The sequence below is a fragment of the Colobus angolensis genome, unplaced genomic scaffold (genome assembly GCF_000951035.1).
Source record: "Colobus angolensis palliatus isolate OR3802 unplaced genomic scaffold, Cang.pa_1.0 Scaffold89, whole genome shotgun sequence".
Taxonomy (NCBI): Eukaryota; Metazoa; Chordata; class Mammalia; order Primates; family Cercopithecidae; genus Colobus; species Colobus angolensis.
The window spans coordinates 1,860,074-1,881,555 of NW_012122820.1; the positions used below are offsets into that span (position 1 = coordinate 1,860,074).

A 21,482-nucleotide genomic window follows, 5' to 3' on the forward strand; every position below is an offset into this window, starting at 1 on the left:
GCTGGTCTCAAACTCCTGGCCTCAAGTGATCTGCCCACCTTGGCCTCCCAAAGTGTTGGGATTACAGGCGTGAGCCATGGTGTCCAGACCTCTGGTGTTTTGCTCTGCAGATTTTCACAGATTAATGGGAACCTTACTCATTCAACTGTCTTGGGACCTTTGCAAGACTACTGTTCTTCGTTTGAGCTTCCCCTCCCTACGCCACATACTAGACATTACTGGGCCATCACCTTGTTTATTTTCTCTCAAGGATCATAGTCCTGTACTGCTTGTTATCCAGGGTCTGAAAACAGTTATTTCATGCATTTTGTTTAATTTTATAATAGTTTACGACAGGAGGGCCAGTCTCACATTGTGGTCAAAGTGAGAAGTATAATGGTAAATTTATTGAAAGATTTAAAGCAGATTAATGTCATGATTTGTGGATGTTTTATCAAGATCACCCTGGTGCTCTCTTGAAAATAGACAAAGCAGGTGGAAAAAAGCTAACTAGAGGCTGTTGCAAGCTAGACTGGAAATGGGGTGAAATGGTTAGACTCAAGAAATACTTTCGCACTAGAACAGTTAGGACCTGCTGTTGACTTGGTTGTGGGAAGTGAAGATCAGGAGGAGTAGAAGGAGAGCTCTGGTGTTTGGCGTGAGCCACTGCAATGGCAGTGCCATGTAATGAGACAGTGTTGACTTGGTTGTGGGAAGTGAGATCAGGAGGAGTAGAAGGAGAGCTCTGCTGTGTGGCGTGAGCCACTGGAATGGCAGTGCCATGTAATGAGACAGAGAAGACTCATCTCTCATCAGAGTCACCAGATCATGGGTGAGATTGAAGAGGAAATCAAGAATTTTTTTTGGATAAAATAAGTGTGAGTTGCCTATTAGACATCTAACTAAAGATGCCAAATGGGCAGCTGGAGGTGTGAGTCCTGAAATCAGAGCAGAGGGCAGGCCTAGAAATTCATCAGCATTTCCCTTGTATTTTAAACCATGTCCTAGGTTAGAGAGTTTCGATGGAAAAGAGAAAAAGGTTAGAACTGATCACCTGGTCACTGGTCTAATTTAGACCTGAAGGTCTAATTTAGAAGGATGAACTTGTGAAGGAAACAGAGAAAGTGTAATTGGAGAGAAAGAACTAAAAACAGGAGAGTGTGATGTCATAATAGTCAAGAGAAAAGTGTGTAGGAGCCGTTGGGCCGTTGCTTTGAGTGCTTCTGAGAGTTCCAGGAAGATGAGGACAGAAATGTGTTCATTCGAGTTGGTAACTTAGAGTTTGTTGGTGGTCTTGATGAGTTGTTTCAATGGAGGGGCAGAGAAAGAAGGCAGATTAGGCTGCTTTTATGAGGTAAAGGGATCTTGTATGTCTGAAATATTTTAAAATGAATTAAAATAGAAAGAGGGAGAAGAGGAAGGAGAGACAGCAGGTGTGGGCCAGCTGTCTTCAGGGTGGGTATTTGAACACCTTGGAGTTCACAAAGACTTTCCAGTGGTATGTGGGCAGTACGCAGGGCAATTTTGGATTCTTAACTCCCACATGTCATTCTCTGCATTTTAGTTCGCCGAAAACATACCTGTGAGATCGTCTTTCCCCTCCCTTTTTATGGTTGTACTTTGCCCACTCTAACTCCTGTTCATCCTTCAGCTCTCAGGTGTTCCTTAGGAAACTTTACAAGATCCCAAGGCTACGTCAGGATCTCCTAATTACTCTTTTATAGTATTGTGGATATTTTCATTGTAACACTTTTTACATGTTACACAATTACTTAAAAATTATTTTCTTTATTTGACAAATATTTGAGTACTATCATCGCACTATGTATTGTTCTGGGTGCTCATATATATCAGAGAATAAAAAAAAATCCCTGGGATAGGAGAGATAAACAATAAATATAAAAAAGGAATATGCTAATAAACAGTTACAAATACCAAGAAAAAAGTAGATCTTGGTTAGGGAGATTGGGAGTGTATATCAGAGTCAAATCGTAATTAAAATGGAGTAATAAGAATGAGCCTGCTTGAGACTTTGACTTTTTTTTTAGACAGTCTCGCTCTGTCACCGAGGCTGGACTGCAGTGGCACCATCTCGGCTCACTGCAACCTCCACCTCCTGGGTTCAAGCCATTCTCCTGCCTCAGCCTCCCCAGTAGCTGGGATTACAGGTGTGCACCACCAGGCCCAGCTAATTATTATTATTATTATTATTTTTTTTTTTTTTTGAGACGGAGTCTCGCTCTGTCGCCCAGGCTGGAGTGCAGTGGCCGGATCTCAGCTCACTGCAAGCTCCGCCTCCCGGGTTTACGCCATTCTCCTGCCTCAGCCTCCCAAGTAGCTGGGACTACAGGCGCCCACCACCTCGCCCGGCTAGTTTTTTGTATTTTTTAGTAGAGACGGGGTTTCACCGTATTAGCCCGAATGGTCTCGATCTCCTGACCTTGTGATCCGCCCGTCTGGGCCTCCCAAAGTGCTGGGATTACAGGCTTGAGCCACCGCGCCCGGCCCAACCCAGCTAATTTTTTTGTATTTTTAGTAGAGATAAGGTTTTACCGTGTTGGCCAGGCTGGTCTTGAACTCCTGACCTTGTGATCCATCCGCCTCAGCCTTCCAAAGTGTTGGGATTACAGGCGTGCACCATTGTGCCCAGCCGAGACTTTGACTTTTGAACAGACTTCAACAATTAAGGGAAGGAGAGAGCCTGTCAAAGGGAGCAGTGAGTGCAAAGGCCTTAAGTCAAGAGTGTGACTGACATGTTGAGGAAAAGCAAAGAGGCGAGTCTGGCTGGAGCCAACTGGATGAGAGAGAGGAGTATAAGAGATGAGTCCAGAGAGGTAACAGGGCTGGATCATGTAGAGCCTTCTAGGTCAGCATAAGGACTGTGACTTTTACTGTGAGGAAAACGAGAAGCTTTTGATAATTGCAAGCATGTTTTGACTTCTGTTTTAAAAAGATCACTCTGGATGCTCTATTTTGAATGGTGAGATAGATTTGGGAGACTGTTGGTGTAATCTAGGCAAAAGATAATGGTGGCAGTGTGACGGTGGAGGTGGTAATGTTCAGGATATATGTTGAAAATGGGAAGAGCAGGATTTCCTGGTGAGTTGGATATAGGCGTAAGACAAAAAGAGACTCCTATGGTTTTGGCTTGAACAACTGGCTGGATGCATACCATGAATCAAGGCAGAATGAGTGAAGCAAGTTGAGAGGGGAAGGCCAGGAGGTCACTTGTCGATGTGTTAACAGTAGGGCAGATATTCGATATGCCAGTAAAGCAAAGGTACATACAAGTGTGGATTTCAATAGGAAGTAAACACTTGGGAGTTATCAGTGTGTGCATGATACTGAATGGTAAATACCAAGGGAATGAGTGTAGGTGGAGAAGAGAAGACTACAAAGAACGGACGCTTGGGATGCTCCTGAGGAGTTGGGAAGAAAAAGAACCAGTAAGATAGGAGGAAAGCTTAGAGTGCCATATCTTGAAAGCCAAGGGAAGAGCGTAGAATAAGGAAGAGGAATTGAGCGGTTGTGTAAAACGCTGCTGATAGATCAAGCACAGTGACTAAGGATACATCGTGGTGGTAGCAACGTGGAGGTCGTCAGGGACCCTGATGAATTGCGTCGATGATTATTTGATTAAACTCTATTTTTCCTATTAAAGCTTCCATGATAAAAGAGACCAAATATGTTATTTCTCATTATTATATCTCCAAAGTGTTGTTCCTGGAGTGCACCAGTGGGATAAATACATAGGTCCCGTCCCAGAGCCTCTGGGAGGACTAGAACCGGGCTCAGAAGCCGGTTCTAGGAGACAAGAGTAATGTATTATGTAGACAAGAAGAATGCCTCGAATCAGTTGTACTCCTCTGTTGGTTTAGACAGTGCTGCGTGGCACAGGCGTGTTAGTGTGTTACACTGTCATCACTAACACTGCTTACCACCACTGGAGTCCCCGCTGTTGGTGTGTCCGGAAGCCTGAGGAGGCTGCTGCCTCTGCCACCCATTGCTGGAATTGTCTGTAAATATTCATGTCCCGGCTTCTTCATGTCACAAGAGTCTGTTTTAAAGTACGTGATGAATGAGTCTGATTGAGGTGATTAGGTCACGTACCTGGGCTTTAATTACAAGAAAGGCTGGGCAGCAAGTATGCGGCATTTTTAGTTTCTGTTGTGGGAGGTAGACTCTGCCTTAAAATATGGAGTTCCCACACAGACTAAGGAGGTCAGATATCACACGGCAGGGAAGAGTGATGGATGCCTGCCACAGTGCAAGATAAATAGATGAAATAGATTTTGTGGGGTGCACGTGAAAAGGTAATAGTTGAAACCACAGGATTAGGGAAGGGCTCTTTTGGATGGTTATTTGTGTGGGTTGTTCACAAACAAGAGCTTCCCCTAAAAATCCAGCCTGTGCTTTGTGGTGATGTCGCATCTACCCAAGAAGGGTTGCTTTCTTTTAAATTCACATAAAGTTGCTCTGTGGATTAGTGAAGGCTTTGGATTCAGGCTATAGAATCCAGATGTTCCGAGGACAGGAATTTAGAAAATGTCTGCAGGTAGGAAAGGAAAAGAGTGGAGAATAAGAATTTAGAGCTAGGATAATTCTTTAATGGAAGCCACTTGAAAATTTTAATGATGTTCCTTCTTTAACTCTGTGGTTAATTTTTTTTTTTTTTTTTTTCCGGTACCAGCTAGAGTTTGCAAAGAAGGTGAACTGACAATAGCTATTAGGTTTAGAAACAAGGAGGTTTTTTATTTGCTATTTTAGAGCATGTGGTTCAGTAGAGAGGTGAGGATAGAAACTGGCTGATCATTCATTCATTTATCATTCATTCCTTCATCTAACAAAAGAGGAACAGACAGGGAGGAGAAGTAATTTTTAATGACTGCTTACGTATCAGACGGTGCCTGAGGAATACGGAGGACGGTTTCTGTCCTTAAAGAGTTCACAGTACGGTAAGTTAGAGAAGAAAAATGATTGCTAACACAGTGTGGGAAGTGCTGACGAGCTGTGTAAGCTGTGTAGCATGCTGTTTGAGAAACCGGTGTACAAAATTCAGCACAGGAGCAGAGCAGGAAGGGATTGAAATATTTCCTTTCTAGCTAATTCATTTCATTCATTCAGTATTCGTGCCCTAAATGTCTGTTAAGCACTTACCAGAGTGGCAGCTGCCGTTGTAGGTGCTTTGGATCCATCAGCGCATGAATGACACAAAGATCTTAGCCTTTGTGGAGCATACATTCTCGTAGAGAATAGTAAGTAAATATAATCAATAAGTTGTAAAATATGTTAGAGGGCAAGTGCTATGTATAGGAAAAAGCAGAGCGAGGAAAGGGGAAAGGACATGTGCGTTCTTTTTTGGCTGTGTTACGTTTTAAAATGAGGTGTAGATTATACTGAGAACATTGAACATTCGTTTTGTTTTCAAGCCTACACAAAAGCAGTAAGAACTGTATGATGAATCTCCCTATACTAATCGCTTAGGTACACCAGTTTCGAAAATTTGGCCACACTTCCTTCCTGTATCCTCTTTTCTTTTTCCTCCTTTCTTTACCGAAGATTTTAAAGCCAATCCCTCGCATGGTGTCATTTTCCTCTGCAGACTTTAATATGCATCTCTAAAATATACGGACATTTTCTTGCCTAACGACAGAACAACTAAACCTAATACTAATACAAAAAAGGCATTTGAGCCAAGACTGGAAGGAAGTGAAGTCTTCCCTAGCAGCTTGTGCAAAGGCCTTAAGGATCAGGAGCATGCTTAGCACATTTGAGGAGTAGCAAGGAGTCCCGGGTGGTAAAGCATATGGTGACCCAGGGAAGGACGAGAAGAGATGAGGCCTTGCAGGCTACTGAGAGGACTTTGGCTCTACTTTGAGCTGAATGGGGAGCTATGGCAGGGTTTTCAGCAGAGGACTGACAAGGACAACTTTATGTTTGAAAGGGTCACTTTAAGTGTTCCATTAAGAATACACTGTAGAAGATAAGGGGAGCTCAGCTAGAAGGCTGTCGTGGATTAAAAGGTGTATTTTTGTTTAGTGGTTCATTCCAGGTGTTGGCAGTGGAGACAGCAAGAAGTGCTTGGAGTTTGGGTATGTTTTAAAGCTAGAGCTAACTGGATTTCCTGACTGCGGCTTGAGAGCGAGAGGAAGGCATTGCGAAGACTCATAGGCTTTTGGCCTGAGTAGCAGGAAGGATGGAGCAGGTTTGGGGGCACCATCAAGAGTGGAGATGACGTCTTGCCATGTTGCCCAGGCTGGTCTCGAACTCCTGGCCCAAAGGGACCCTCCTGCCTTGACCTCCCAAAGTGCTGGGATTACAGGTGTGAGCCATCACACTTGGCCAGGAGTTGAGTTTTGAGCATGTAGAGTTTGCAATGTTTATTGGACATGAAAAGGGGATAACTAGGCGGATAGTTAAAGCTGGAAGTAGGGAGAGATGTAGCATAAAGCATTCATCTCTGCATTCCCTGGGTTCCCAAGAGCCTGTCCCCAGGGTACTGGCAAGTACTGACTGATTTATTTGGAGACATTCGCAGAGTCTGACAAGAAAATCACTGAGGTGGTTCGGTAACCTGGAAGACTCTGATATATCCCTTCCTTCCTTTTCTATCCTGAACTCAGTAAAATTTGGGTAAAAAACAAACAAACAAAAAAAAACGATGTTTTTCTGACATTTTCTGAACCTGACCTACTTAGGAAACTTGTTCAACAGTGTCATCCTTTTCTTCCTAACTCTGCACCACTAGAGAGAGATCTTCACCGTAGGTAACCAGGTGGTGGTTATTCTGGGGGTGGATGCTGTGGAAAGGATGTTGTCAACACAGATTGCTTTCCATAGCTGCAGTCAGCAGTGCAGACCGATGGTGATGGTGTCTATTATTTCTCCTTTTAAAAGGGAGCATTTCTCGTCCCCTTTTTGGATGGTTTGGAATTCTGATGACGTGTCTCGGGGTCATGTGGACGATGGACACGCCGCCTGAGGATGTGAAACAGTAGTTTGAACTGTTATGGTAGCTGGCGTCTGGGTGACTGATTTTAAGTAACTGGGTGTTCAGAGGTAGAGATCCTCCTGTGCCTGCACGGGTGAGTGAGCCTGAATGCAGTCTGTGGATTCCCTGGTTCACAGGGAAGGATTGGTAACACCGAAGGGGTCAGTGTCTCACGAGGCTGTAGTGATCTTTTGCATACATTGGCTCTCGCTCCTCTTTGAAAAAAATGAGAGCGAACAGGAGAACACTGAATCCCTTTTTGCCTTTTTTCCACAGGAGATGCATCGAAGGTTTGAGAATGCTCCTGATTCTGCCAAAACAAAAGCTCTGCAAACTGTCATTGAGATGAAGGTAAGTGAGAATCTAGTAAAGAATCTTATGAATCACCTTATACTTTTAAGTGATGAAAAACTTCCATGTGTGAGTGTTAGGAAATGGCATATAATAGTCTTTTACTTATTTGGAGATTAAGAGTGAGAATCAATGTCAATGATATCCTAAAAGAATTTCAATTTTATTTCCTTTTACTTGTAGACCATAATTCAAATTGGACCAAAAAGAGTTGAACAGAATTTCTTTAAATCAGCTGTTCACAAATGTCTTGGTCTTAGGACCCCTTTATTCTCTTAAAGTGACAGACTCACTTCCTTCATTTTAAAAGAAAATGTCTACCAAATACCAAATCTGGGTAACCATAGCTTCTCAGTTGTTCTTTCAGGTAAAAACGATGTTCCGTGAAGAAAATACTGAATTCAGCTTACAACTCAAAGCAACACACAAGTACTGTGCTTAGGGACAACCATCGTATTTCAGGATGCAGCTTCATTCCGTTTTCTCACACACAGTATATTCAAAGTATGTGTACTCCAGAGTTGAGATTTTTTTTTTTTTTTCTATTTTTTTTTTTGAGACAGAGTCTTACTCTGTCACCCAGACTGGAGTGCAGTGGCGCGATCTCGGCTCTCTGCAAGCCCCGCCTCCCGGGTTCATGCTATTCTCTTGCCTCAGCCTCCCAAGTAGCTGGGAATAAGGTGCCCGCCACTATGCCCAGCTAATTTTTTGTATTTTTAGTAGAGACGGGGTTTCACCCTGGTAGCCAGGATGGTCTTGATCTCCTGACCTTGTGATCCGCCTGCCTTGGCCTCCCAAAGTGCTGGGATAACAGGCGTGAGCCACTGCGCCCAGCCGAGATTTATTAAAAGTAATACTTTTTACTGCTTCTTCAAGGACAGTTTTAAGTGAAGTGGTCTTTTAAAAATTTTATTTCTTATTTTTCATTTTTTTCCTACAAGTTCTTGATGTGACAAATATTAATGTAATGACTGCAAGTATAGTTTGATGCATTGCCTTGATTTGTGCTAAGGCACTAGCAATTTTACCCATCCTTGCTTTATATCTTTAGTGCAGACAGTGGAAAGGTCAGGTGACATCATGGTATTATTATGAAAATAGTTTTGATCGTGCACACTTTATGAAAGGGTTGAGGGTACCCTGAGGGTCCCATAGATCATCCTTTGAAAACCTCTGCCTTAAGTTAATGAATGTTTAGAAATCTTTAGGCTGTTCAGTATAGGGATTAAGAGCTTGCTTTCTAGATTAAACTCCCCGATTCAAAATCTCGCTTCACTTAACCAACTGTAAGATACAGAGCAAATCACCCATGCCTCAGTTTTTTCATCAACAAATGGTGATGGTAATAGTACTCATCCAGTGGGTCGTTTTGAGGTTTAAATTAGTTAAAACATGTAAAAACACTTTGAACGGGACCTAGCGCATAGTAAACATTCAATCTATACTAGCTGCTGCTGTTATTTTTGTTAACAATCTGTTCTTTCTCATAAAAGCTTGTGTAGTTAGGGACCTCCCCCCATAACTACTTCTTCATATCCTCCAGAAAGCTCAATTCTGTATTTTGCATTGTGGGCCTTCATTTAATATTTGTTGATATGACAAGAACAGTTAATGGTATATAAATAATTTTATGTAAATAGATACTTCTGAAGTAGTTATGGGAACTGTTATCTTAATTTGGATGATTTCCTCTTAAAACTTTATATTGTATACATCTTTATTCTCGGTGAGGAAAGGATTTACCAAACAAATTCCAAATTAGTGGGTTCTGGGTTCTTTGTAGTTAATTGGTAGTCTTGAGTATAATCTTGTAAAGGGTCTTTAGAATGGTTCAATTGCATGGTTTACCTTTTTCACATTCATCACAAGTTTGTCTGTCATGTTATTTCCTGATCCCTGTTAACACCTAAGAATAAAACACACGAATGTACCTATGTTCACAAAATTATTTGTTTAACCACCTTTTGACAGAATGAGGACGAGTAGTAGTATTACTTGGTGGCACTGGATGCATTTTAAGTTGTGTGAACCTTCAGCTATTCTGCTAAGAAGGAGGAAGATTCTGGTGGCCCAGTGGGGTCAAGAGGATGTGAAATCACAACAGAAATAGCTGTGTTGCTGAGAACGTGGAATGCGCTTAAGAGAATTATGAAAATCTAGAATAGTCTTTAGGGAAAGTAGGGAGGAAAGATGACTGAAGTAAAAGAGCCCCGTAATCTTCAAGGTGATTCAATTTTCTTCACCCTCTCCTCTTTCACCTCTTCTTCCTCCTCCTCCTCTTCCTCTCTTTCTTCTTCTTATCCCTTCTCCCACCATTTTCCCTCATTCCAGCCTTTCCTTCTTTGCCCCTCTTCTTCTGTTTCTCCTCCTCCCCTTTCTCTACTATTTGTTTGTTTGTTTGTTTGTTTTTCCCTTATCAATGGAGGAACAGGGAAGAATTACTGTACTGCTCTAGGGTATGAGTGTTGCTGGTATAGATAAGGCAGAGTGATTGGGATGTAAATGAATTGAGGGTGATCATGACAGGGTAGTTTGGAGGTTGGTCCTGGTCTGTACCCTGGATGTGGAAAGAATAAAATTCAGGTGGACTGACAGGTTGGGAGAAAATGTAAAAGTTGGGAAAGTGGAATTCTCTTTGAGGTTGAACAGAAAATAATCAGAGTGAGGGTACGACAGGCCTGGGGAAGAGAGTTCTGGGTATTGATAGGATCCAGAGTACAATCCTATAAACTGGATTGCTGAAATGGACTGGAGGATGAGATCATTGCAATTAAGGGCGTCAAGGAATTCTGACATTGCAATCCTCGGATTATGGCAAGAGTGGTGATTGAAGGGGATATTGTAAGCTAGGTGCCAAAGACTTCCAAAAATGGGCAGGAGTGATTGAGAAGTCCCTGGATGGCAGCAATGGGGAGGGTAGGGTGAAGAGGAGTATGAACTTTCCATGAAGGGAAACAGCCTTGAGGAGCCAGGAGAACGTCAACCCTTTCCCCTGCTCCTTTGTGGTGTTGGGGTATTACTGGCCTTCACTGGAGAGAGTTCATGGGAAAAGGTTGAGCATTTGGAGATTTGACAAAGAGTAGAGGATTTCAGTAAGTCCAGTGGGATTGGTTGGTCAATGACGGAAGGGCTGGGGCTGGGGATGTACGGAGTAGTAAAGTGAGAAGGAATTTATTTATTTAAATACTACACATTCTAGGAGTAAGAAACCTGGTTGGAATGACTCTCCTCAAACCCCGCATTGGTACCAGTTGCGTTGGTGCTAGAACTAGTTGAGAGTATCAGGCCTTAATTTTCTGGCCTGATTTCCTTGGTAAGTTTTCTGGTCAGTCAGTACCTGCTTCCTGGTTTTCAGAGCTGGAGTCATGATCCCTTTTTGGGAAGAAGGTTTTATGGTACATGATTTGGTAGTGAGAGTGCTAATTTGTCAAAAGCTGCCTCTGTCTGTGTTTGGGGTAGGGGAGAAGATAGGTAATATTTTTTAAGGGACTTGTAGAGACTTTCTAGAAGCTCTGTACAGGTGCAGGCTGCCATGTGATGTGCACAGCTGGAGTTCTCACCTGGGGCTACACTGTCTTGAGTGGAGCCTCAGTGCTGCTGGAGATACACTTCCCTCTTTCAGCTGGTCCAGTTTCATTACCACTCAGGCTAGTGACAGAGGAGAACTTACGTTTAACTTTCACTTTCTTTCATTTGCAGGCTAGTCATATGCTTATGCCTAGTATTTTAGTCTTTTTTAAGGGGCTGTGTTCTGATATTTCCAGAGAAATTTTATAGCAATCTTAAAAGTAAATTTTCAGGTAGTGCAATTGAAGTAGGACTTCTTATAGGTCAGTCATTTCACATGAGTAAATAAAAATCCCGGTTCAGGGATAGAATGACGCTGATTGTATTAATTCAGTACAATGGATTTTGAGCAGATACATTTTAATCTGAATGAATTTATAAAAGAAAATTTTCATGGTGATATTTTTAAAGGTCGTGTAATGAGTAAGACAGAGGAATACACCCTCTCTTCTCCCCTCCCTTGAACCTGAAAATAGCTAGGTGGAGTTTTCTCAAGATAAAGCCTTAATCTCTCCTATCTTCATGCTGTGAGAATTAAGGAGACTTAATCAAGAAATCATTGAGGTAAAGAAGAAAAGGAAGTTAATTTCAAAATAGCTTCCAAAGTAATGGTTTCTCTAAAACTCCAAGTGAAATAAAGCTGCACTTAATTTCTGCTCTTTAAGGCCTCAGTTTCTTTGGTGAGTAAGCATGTGCAACTACAGATGTATAAAACTCTTCATTCCATGCAGGAGTCTTTCTGTAATTCAGGACAGGTCAAGTAGTGTGGGGAGAAACTGGGTGCTGTGACAAACAAAATCAAGAAATCGAATATGAAATAATGTTCTGTTAGAAGGTGATATTTGTGGTAGAGATGATGATTTATAAGGACAGTGATTTTAAAAAATTATGAATTATTTTAAATGTATGGAGAAGTATAGACAATAAGGATTTCTAACATGACAAATAACAACTCAATTATTCCCTCATTTTTCTGCAATGGGATGTTAGGTAATTTTTATTGCACATATCGCTGTACACATTACTGTATAAATCTTTGAAACTCCCTTACCTTTTTCCCCTCCTTTGGGGCATAATATGTTTTTTAGGGGTCACCAAATAAATGATAAAATATTAGAACTAGAAAAGGCTTTACTATTAATATTGGAAATTTTTTTCACCAGAAATTTGTAATTTCTGATACAAAGAAATTTTAACCAGTTTTTCATTGCATTTACTTTAGTAATTTAGTAATTATTTTCAACTTTAAGGGATTCAGAACTGGAGGCAGCCATAGAGGAAAAATCATACTGTGGATATGAGTACTTCTCCTCCCACTCAAAAGGCTGTAAAGGACGTATTTTAGAAGGAAGGCACTGGCCGGGCATGGTAGCTCACGCCCTTAAGCCCACCACTTTGGGAGTCCGAGGCAAGTGGATCACGTGAAGTCAGGAGTTTGAGACCAGCCTGGCCAACATGGCGAAACCCTGTCTCTACTAAAAATACAAAAATTAGCCAGGCGTGGTAGTGCACACTTGTAATCCCAGCTACTTGGGAGGCTGAGGCGGGAGAGCTGCTTGAACCCAGAGGCAGAAGTTGCAGTGAGCTAAGATCGCGCCACTGCATTCGAGCCTGGACTACAGAGTGAGACTCTGTTTCAAAAAAAGGAAGCAAGGCACCAATTGTCAGACAGCATTTTTTCTGTATATTTGTCTATCTTATTAAATGTAACATCTTTAAATATCATGTTATTCAGCTTTTCTGGGCTTTTGTGAATACTTCAATCACTAAATCTTCTCTTATCTTCAGGATTCAAAAATTTCCTCTATGGAACGTGGGCTCCGAGACCTGGAAGAGGAGATTCAGATGTTGAAATCGAATGGGGCTTTGAGTACTGAGGAACGGGAGGAAGAAATGAAGCAAATGGAAGTGTATCGGAGCCATTCTAAATTTATGAAAAATAAGGTAATGGCCTGTGAGACTTTTGATTCTTAAAGGGGGTTTGAAAAATTGATGCATATTTTTTACTTCTCTAACAATGATAAAACTGTATTTTACACTGTTTTATCAGGTTTAAGGGAAGAATACTTTTAGCACAGTTCTTTCAAATGAAACTTCTCCAGAATTAAAGTCAGAATTACTGACTTAGATGGTTATTACCAGTTTTTACTTATAAAGACGATTCTCTATATGAGGCTACATACGTATTTTCACGGTTTAACTTTTCATATCTATTAGTACTTCCGAAAAACTTCCAGATGAGTTTTTCTCACTATGTGAAATATCAAGTTCTTTACCTCTTGTGAACTATTTAAAAAGTCAAAACCCTAAGAGGCTTGAGATGGAGTGTCGCTCTTGTCACCCAGGCTAGAGTGCGGTGGTATGATCTCAACTCATTGCAGCCTCTGCCTCCATGTTCAAGTGATTCTCCTGCCTCAACGTCCTGAGTAACTGGGATTACAGGTGCATACCACCACGCCTGGCTAATTTTTTTTCTGTTTTTGGTAGAGACGGGGTTTCATCATGTTGGCCAGGCTGGTCTGGAACTCCTGATCCCATGATCCACCTCACTCAGCCTCCCAAAGTGCTAGGATTACAGGCGGGAGCCACCGTGCCCAGCCCTAAGAGGCTTTTTAATGAAATGGGTTAAATGACGTTCCGTTTCCCCTCCAAATACAGTTCTGTAAAGGAAAGCCCTTTCTCTGCCCTATCCTGTGGGGAAGATCCACTTGCTGTCAGGTTTACTGCTTCCCATGTGCATTTCAGGCGTAATATGACAAAGAGAGATACACCAAGACCTACCAGTCTGTGTTCGTAATCAGTCACAGTGTTCCTTCCTTGTATCCAAAGTCATTTAGTTTGATTCTGTCAACTATTTCGGCAAGTTGGAGGATTTAGTTTATCACGATGATCAATTTACCAGTTTTGTTGTGGTTTAAACGTTATGATTGAAGTTACAAAGTTTTAGCCAGAAAATAAGTGTTTTCCCCCTTGATTTCCCAGTTGTATTCTCCAAGTTCTTAGAAATGAAAACTGAAACATCCAGTAGTGTGAAGGAATGATAATCATCCCTTCCCCTCCAGTTTCTGACTTCTTGCCATGGTGCCCATACCTGGCATGTAAGTCTACAGAATATTCCTCTACTACCTTCAGACTCTATTATTAATTATTTCTACTAATTTCATTTCAGGTTTAGAAATTAAAAACTCATATACCCAACTTTCTTTCTTTCTTTTTTTTTGGAGATGGAGGTATGCTTTGTCGACCAGGCTGGAGTGCAGTGGCATCATCTCGGTTCACTGCAACCTCCATCTCCAGGGTTCAAGCTTCAGCCTGCTGAGTAGCTGGGATTACAGGCGCCTGCCACCATGCCCAGCTAATTTTTGTGGTTTTAGTAGAGACAGGTTTCACTATGATAGCCAGGCAGGTCTCGAACTCCTGACCTCAGGTGATCCTCCTGCCTTGTCCTTCCAAAGTGCTGGGATTTCAGGTGTGAGCTGCTGCGCCTGGCCTCACATATCCAACTTTCGATGAGTTTGGATTTTTCACCCTAATTTGAGAACAAAACATAGTGCAGCATGATCTCTGTGTTTATGTTTTTTGTTTATTGATTAGCACATTCCAGTCCACTGTGGGGAAAAGAAAACCTGTGAACTTAGAGAAACTACCTATGGCTCTTTGAAGAGGGAATGAGGGGAACAGATTTGATTGTATTGTATAAGTTATTGTTATTTCCAGTTACCATTCTGGCTCAAAAGTAAAAAATAAGAAGACCTAAGGTGACACATAAGTGAAAAAGAATAATAATGTCGTGACAGGTAGAACAACTGAAGGAGGAACTAAGTTCGAAAGAGGCTCAATGGGAGGAGCTGAAAAAGAGAGCGGCTGGTCTTCAGGCTGAGGTCTTTACCGTAAGATGTGCCTCTTCGTGTGCGGTGATCCCACAGTGGGACCCTGCCAGCTCTGTGGCTTCTGAGTGGCTTACCCTTTCATTCTCTATGGTTGGCAGCTTTGCCCATTACTAGCACTAACCAGCCTGCTCTGCTCTTTAACTGACTCCTGTTCACCAGCTTGACCAACACGTCACTTTGTGTGCAGTGAGCCTTCACGTGTTCTGGAAGCCTTTTACCTGGTGCTTTATTGTTGCTTTTATCACTCGATGGATGGTATTTCAAAGCCTGTTTTGTTCTCAACGCCTTATTGTTGATTTATATGAATGGTAGCCTCCTTTTCTCCCTAGGTACAAGAATATATGCAGTTGTTCTAGGCCCATCACCTAGAATTTATTTGAATTTGAAACTCTTGAGTAAAGTGCTTTACCTTCTTATGTAGACATTATCTTTAAGTCTTCAGTGAGTGATTTTGCCACAAATACTCCTTTCTTTAGGACAGATACATAGATAGTATTTATCTAGTAAATTAAAATTACTAAGAGACTTACATCAGGTATCTGCATCCATCTAGTTCAGTATTCTAATGAACTTAAAATTTCAATTCAGAACGTAATAATACAATAAATACAGTTGGCCCTCCATATCTGTGGATTTTGCATCTGTGGATTTAACCAACTGTTTTTTATTTTCAGGGTAAAAAAATGGATGTTATGTCTGTACTGAACATGTACAGACTTTTTTCCCATGTCATTATTCCTTAGCAATACAGTATGACAACTATTTACGTAGCATTTACATTGTGTTAGGTATTATAAGTAATCTAGAGATGATTTAAAGTATACTGGAGGATGTGCATAGGTTATATGCAAATTCTCCATCATTTTGTATCAGGGACTTCATCATTCATTAATTTTGGTATCCAAGGTGTGTCTTGGAACCAGTCCCCCATGGACCCATGGATACTGAGGGATGACTAAGTAATAAAGTAGCTAAAACTTGCTAACTTACTATAAACATTTTATAACGTGCTGAGTTAGGCGTATTATCAACTCCAAATTATAGATGAGGAAACTGAGGTAACAGGATGGTGCCTAGGAAAACACAGCTAGTAAGAGGCAGGATTTGGTTTTATACAAGCAGTCTTCTTCCACATACTGCTTACAAGTTCTTTACTATACTGACCTATACTAGGCTGTGTACACATTTGTCAAAGTCTCAGCAAAAACTGCTTCAGAAAATAATTGTCGGCTAAGACTGAAATACAGCATTTAAAAAACCAAACTTGTGCTACTTTGGTAGATTTGCTATTTATGGTCCACTTTATAGTATATATTAAAAAGTGAAATATTTTGGTGAAAGGGTCTAATTTGGTTTATGGAAACCATATATTGTCTAGAGGTAAGGTTGATCGATAACTGCCTTTTTAAAATAGCTACTGTTAGTAATTTCTGCATTGAGTCAGACAACAGGCTAAGCACATTTCACACTTGATTTTATTGAATCCATAAACAGTACAGTGGCATTGGTATAATTTCTCCTTATTACTGGTTAGGAAACTGATTAGGAAAGTAATTATTCAGGGACACATAGCTAACTTACTTCTGATGTGTGATTGTCTGCAAAGCCTTGTGTTTCTAAGCTTTGTGTTATATTTACTTCCTCTTTATAATATCTTCCTGTCCCAGTCTTTAAGGAAAATTTGTGCTTCTAAACTCTGCTTTTCTTTTTTTTCTTTTTCTTTCTTTCTTTTTTTTTTTTTTTTTGAGACGGAGTCTTGCTCTGTCGCCAGGCAGGAGTGCAGTGGCGAGATCTCGGCTCACTACAACCTCTGACTCCCTGGTTGAAGCGATTCTCCTGTCTCAGCCTCCTGAGTAGCTGGGGTTACAGGCACGTGCCACCACGCCCAGCTAATTTTTGTATTTTTAGTAGAGATGGGTTTCACCATGTTGGCCAGGATGGTCTTGATCTCCTGACCTTGTGATCCACCCGCCTCGGCCTCCCCAAGTGCTATGATTACAGGCATGAGCCACTGTACCCGTCCTAAACCCTGCTTTTCATTTAAAATATTTTCTGTCTCAGTCTTTAAGGTCAATATAGCATTATTTGAAGCTTGCTTAATAATGCAGATGATGACGAAACAGATTTTTATATTTGTTTTTGGTCACATGATTGGAGGTAGCTGGAGATTTGAATCATCTTTAAGTCATAGTTCTTTAGCTGAGAAAACGGTAGCACTTCGAACATCCCCACAATATTCATTCGTACAACAGATGTGTTTTTTAGGGAATGGAATAATACCAATGGCTTGTTTTTATTGATAAAGGAGTATCACGAAAGACTCCATGCTGTTACAGTGTGTGGTCACTCCTGGGTACATACTGTTTTGCAGGATGAATAGAGCCACCATTTAAAATTACCTTCCGCTGATGTGCTTAGTATCCCCAGGTACTTTGTATGCAGTAAGCATACAGAAATATTTGTTGAATGGATATATCTCTAAGAAGAGATTTTATGCGTATGAGAAAAGTACTTAATGTTTTTTGAAACAGAAGGCTAAATTGGAAATTTATTTTTGGTGCTCCTCAAATGTCTAATTTTAATTAGTGTGAAATTTATTTCTTCATGGGAAATTGTTCTCAAAAGCTTTATCCCTTGTACCTAAGATTGTTACAATGACAATACTTTAGATACATTCAAAGTTTTAAAAATAAAAAGATAACCTTTTGTTTCATCAGTGACACCGAAATTACTGACTTGTCAAATTTATACTTCCAATAATTAGTATCTTTTTTAGTTCCTTGTTAGGCGGTAGACATAATGTAAAAGCAGATGTAATTTCTGTTTACATGGCTTACTTTTAGGGTAAAAAACTATTTTTAAAATTCTTAGTAGGAATGTAACGAAGGTGTTTGGAAGAAAATACTTTCAAGGTTAAGAGAGAAATTAATCAATACACGTAACATCAAATTATAGGATTTTACAAAACCACATATGTATAACCTTAAAAGTAGCTTTTTAAGGGAAGAATTTTATGCAAACTTTTGAGAATGAAAAATGACAATGAAAAATAAGCACAGTAGCAGCAGATTTTGAATTTTAAATATAGTACTGGGAGATTTCTAAAGCCTTTTGTGTTGTATCTACACTCATCCTGCATTTGACGCATCGTGTTCTGAAGAGGGCTCACCCAGAAAAATGACAACCATTTCATCAGTACAGTGGTGTTCACTTGCTGTCTCATAGTCATCTAATTGAATTGGAATTCCTTTCCCTCCATTCCCTTTCTAAGAGGTTTCAAAGAATATTTAGAAGACACAGTAACTGAAAACTGGACATTTACCTATTGAATAAGTTTAGGTTTTTTTTTGTTTTTTTTTTTTTTTGGTGCAAGGTTGGGGGAGATCCAAGATTATGTAATGCAAAAAGGTGAATATGACCTGTCATACAATTCGTGCTGCATTTAGTTTCGTATTTTGTGACTCATATCTGTCAAAGAGCCACATAAGAAGTGTTTGTTTGATTTCTTTTTTCCTTAAAGTGTTTTACTTCTTTTCTAGATTGGCCAGGTGAAGCAGGAGCTGTCCAGAAAGGACACAGAACTCCTCGCCCTGCAGACAAAGCTGGAGACACTCACAAACCAGTTCTCAGATAGTAAACAGCACATTGAAGTGTTGAAGGAGTCCTTGACTGCTAAGGAGCAGAGGGCTGCCATCCTGCAGACGGAGGTAGAGAGAGTTCGGGGATTTGTGGGGAGCTGATTTCTTGGCACCTTTTCATAAGCATTACCTGTGCTGTTTTTGTTATGTTTAGAATGGGGAAATATGAGTAATGTTATGATTAATTCTTTAGCAGCGTGATCAGTTACTGTGCTAAAATATAACCATCTCGTTTCAGTTGTTCTTAGATCTAACAAGTTAAAACGGGTGCAGTTTATGTTTTTAATTCTTTAAACTTTCACCAAGTCTGTACTTCAAAGTATACTCTAACAGTATTAAAAATAAAAGGATAATTGTTAAAGAGTAATCATTGATTTAGAAGCTTCAGTTCAACCCCTGGTGAATTTTCTAGTCATGAATGACAGTGAGCTTGGTTACACTGTGTTTGGAGTACATTTAAGTGTTTTTAAGTTGTGATATTATGAATAACTGTATATAGGAAACTGGAATCTGTTAAAGTTGTAGATAGTCTAATTTTAAACCACAGATCATTAGACAATGTGTCTTCATATCCTGTTTGAAAATAAAGTTAGTGTTTTTAGAAATTTTTTTTGTTTTTTGAGATGGAGTCTCGCTCAGTCGCCCAGGCTGGAGTGCAGTGGCGTGATCTTGGCCCACCGCTACCTTTGCCTCCTGGGTTCAAGTGAATCTTCTGCCTTAGCCTTCTGAGTAGCTGGGATTACAGGCCTCCACCACCATGCCTGGGTAATTTTTGTATTTTTAGTAGATATGTGATTTCACCATATTGGTCAGGCTGGTCTTGAACTCCTGACCGCTTGATCTACCCACCTCGGCCTCCCAGAGTGCTAGGATTACAGGCATGAGCCACCATGTCCAGGCAGTGGTTTTAGAAATCTTAGAAGATTATCTAGACTATTGGCTATGACTTCAGTTAGGTATTGACCATCTTCAGATAGGTATATGACTTCAGATAGATATTTAATGTATTGCTAAATAATCCCAGATCAATTCTTATCTATTTTATTTTCAGTGATCAAAGAGAAAGACTTGATGATGCCATGTGGATTTACTGTCTTAATATAAATATTTTTTAAAGGTCGCAGTGAAATAGATAATTTAAGAGTAGATAGTTTTGCTTTATGGAAGAAATATAAAGCATATGATGTAGATTAGTTTTTCTTCTTTAAAGAAAATTAAGAATGCAATTTGATGGAAAAAAAGAAGGAGGAGGGAAAGAAAGAATAAAAACATCGTAGTCCCAGAAGACAAGAATCTTCCAGTAAGGAGGAATGAAGAAGGAACCTAAACTGTTTCATATAATATTTTTATCTGTACAATTTGGGGCTTTGTTAAAAATGGGAGATTTTAGCTGACGTATTTGTCATTTTTCTTATTAACTTACACTTTTTCTATTTTAATTATGTTTCATTTTGTTGTGGTATCAGCTCCATTCTACCTCCCAGAGATATTTTGGGTATAAAATCATGAGATGCGGTAGTGGCTGAGGCTTTGGCCGTAGAGTCATGTTTACTGAGTTTGGACTTCATCTTTACCACTTACTAGGAGTTGTGTGATCCTGGGAATGTATTGAACTTCATTACACTTCACTTTTCACATCTGTAAGATGAAGAGAATAGTAGTACTTAACTCATAAGTTTGTTATTAGAATTAAACTAGTTTATTTACTGCCAGTGTTTGGCACATGGTAAAGTCTTCGTACATTCGTCATTGTTATCATTTTATAATTCTTGTAATAAAATCAACTAATATATACTGTTGAGATGTTAAGAGAACATAGTATTTAGATGATCTGCCTTTTATTAAGTTAAACTTAGATTTATTCAGGGAATTATAAATATGAAATCATCTAGATAATGTTACCTGCAAAGTTATTCATTTATAGCTTTATTTTTAAAATTTTTTGTGGGTACATAGTAGGTGTATATATTTATGGGGTATGTGAGATATTTATTACAGGCGTGCAGTGTGAAAATAAATGATGGAGAATGGGAGTATCCATCCCCTCAAACGTGTGTCCTTTGAGTTACAAACAATCCAGTTACACTCTTTAAGTTATTTTAAAATGTAATAACTTTATTAATAGTTTTTTGTTTCAGTAGCTTGAGTGCATGCAATACAGCAAAAGGGTCAGAAGAGGGTGCCAGTGTTCTAGAGGTCAGGCGTACTTCCAAGTTTGCTACTGTAATAACTTTGGATGGAGGTGGCAGGTGTGCAAACCAGAGAACCAGGCAGTTGGTTAATGATAATGCAAACATTTAAAAGCTTGTCACAGTCTGATAAATGACTTTTCCCCCTTGGCAATCCGTGCTTCTCTTTGTACCCCTCTCAAATAATGTTCTTATTAGCCAGGTCTCACCCAGATGGGCTTGTGATTGGTTTCTTGTACCATGGAGAATAGATTGTATTTGTTGTCATTCACGAATGGTTTTTAGTTTTTAGCCATTGCAGGAGTAGCTGAGTCTCAGTGATTATTTCTGTAAGTTACCAGGGAAACTGCTCAAATAGAACCATCTCATCATAAAAGATGAAAGAATGAAAGCTTGCTTCTGAATTTGGGATGATTTTAAAAATGTAATATGTCTATTTATTAGCATTACTTAAAAACTTACTCTGGTGACGCTTGACAAGGGTCACCTTTTCCAATGCAACTTGCCAGTGTTAGAGCCCAGTAAAAAGCAGTTTATACCAGCTCTTTGAAAGTTTTCATGTATTTCTATAATTTGCTCTTAGTTGATTTCATCTTCTTTTCTGCAGCTATCCTAGACTTTGATCTAACATTCAGATTACTACATTATGTATGAAAAAAGAACATGGATCATGGAGTTTTTCTTTCATTTTTATTTTTAGAGATAGAATCTTACTCTGTCACCCAAGCTGGAGTGCAGTGGCACGATTATATTAATAGCTCATTGCAGCCTGGAACTCCTGGGATCAAACGCTTTTCCTGCCTCAGCCTCCTGAGTAGTCAGGACTTATAGGCATGTGCCATCACACCTGGCTAATTTTTTTTTTTTTTTTTTTTTT

The 21,482-nt window shown here is 40.0% G+C and overlaps 1 protein-coding gene across 1 annotated transcript in view; it reads left to right on the plus strand.

Annotated features, from left to right (window-relative positions):
- Positions 1 to 21,482, plus strand: part of ERC1 (ELKS/RAB6-interacting/CAST family member 1) — a 580,149-nt gene that overhangs the window by 111,430 nt on the left and 447,237 nt on the right. Inside the window, exons 4-7 of the mRNA XM_011931005.1 lie at positions 7,247 to 7,321; positions 12,677 to 12,832; positions 14,686 to 14,769; positions 18,318 to 18,485. Coding sequence (XP_011786395.1) covers positions 7,247 to 7,321; positions 12,677 to 12,832; positions 14,686 to 14,769; positions 18,318 to 18,485 — 483 coding nt within the window. The remainder of the gene's footprint in view (positions 1 to 7,246; positions 7,322 to 12,676; positions 12,833 to 14,685; positions 14,770 to 18,317; positions 18,486 to 21,482) is intronic.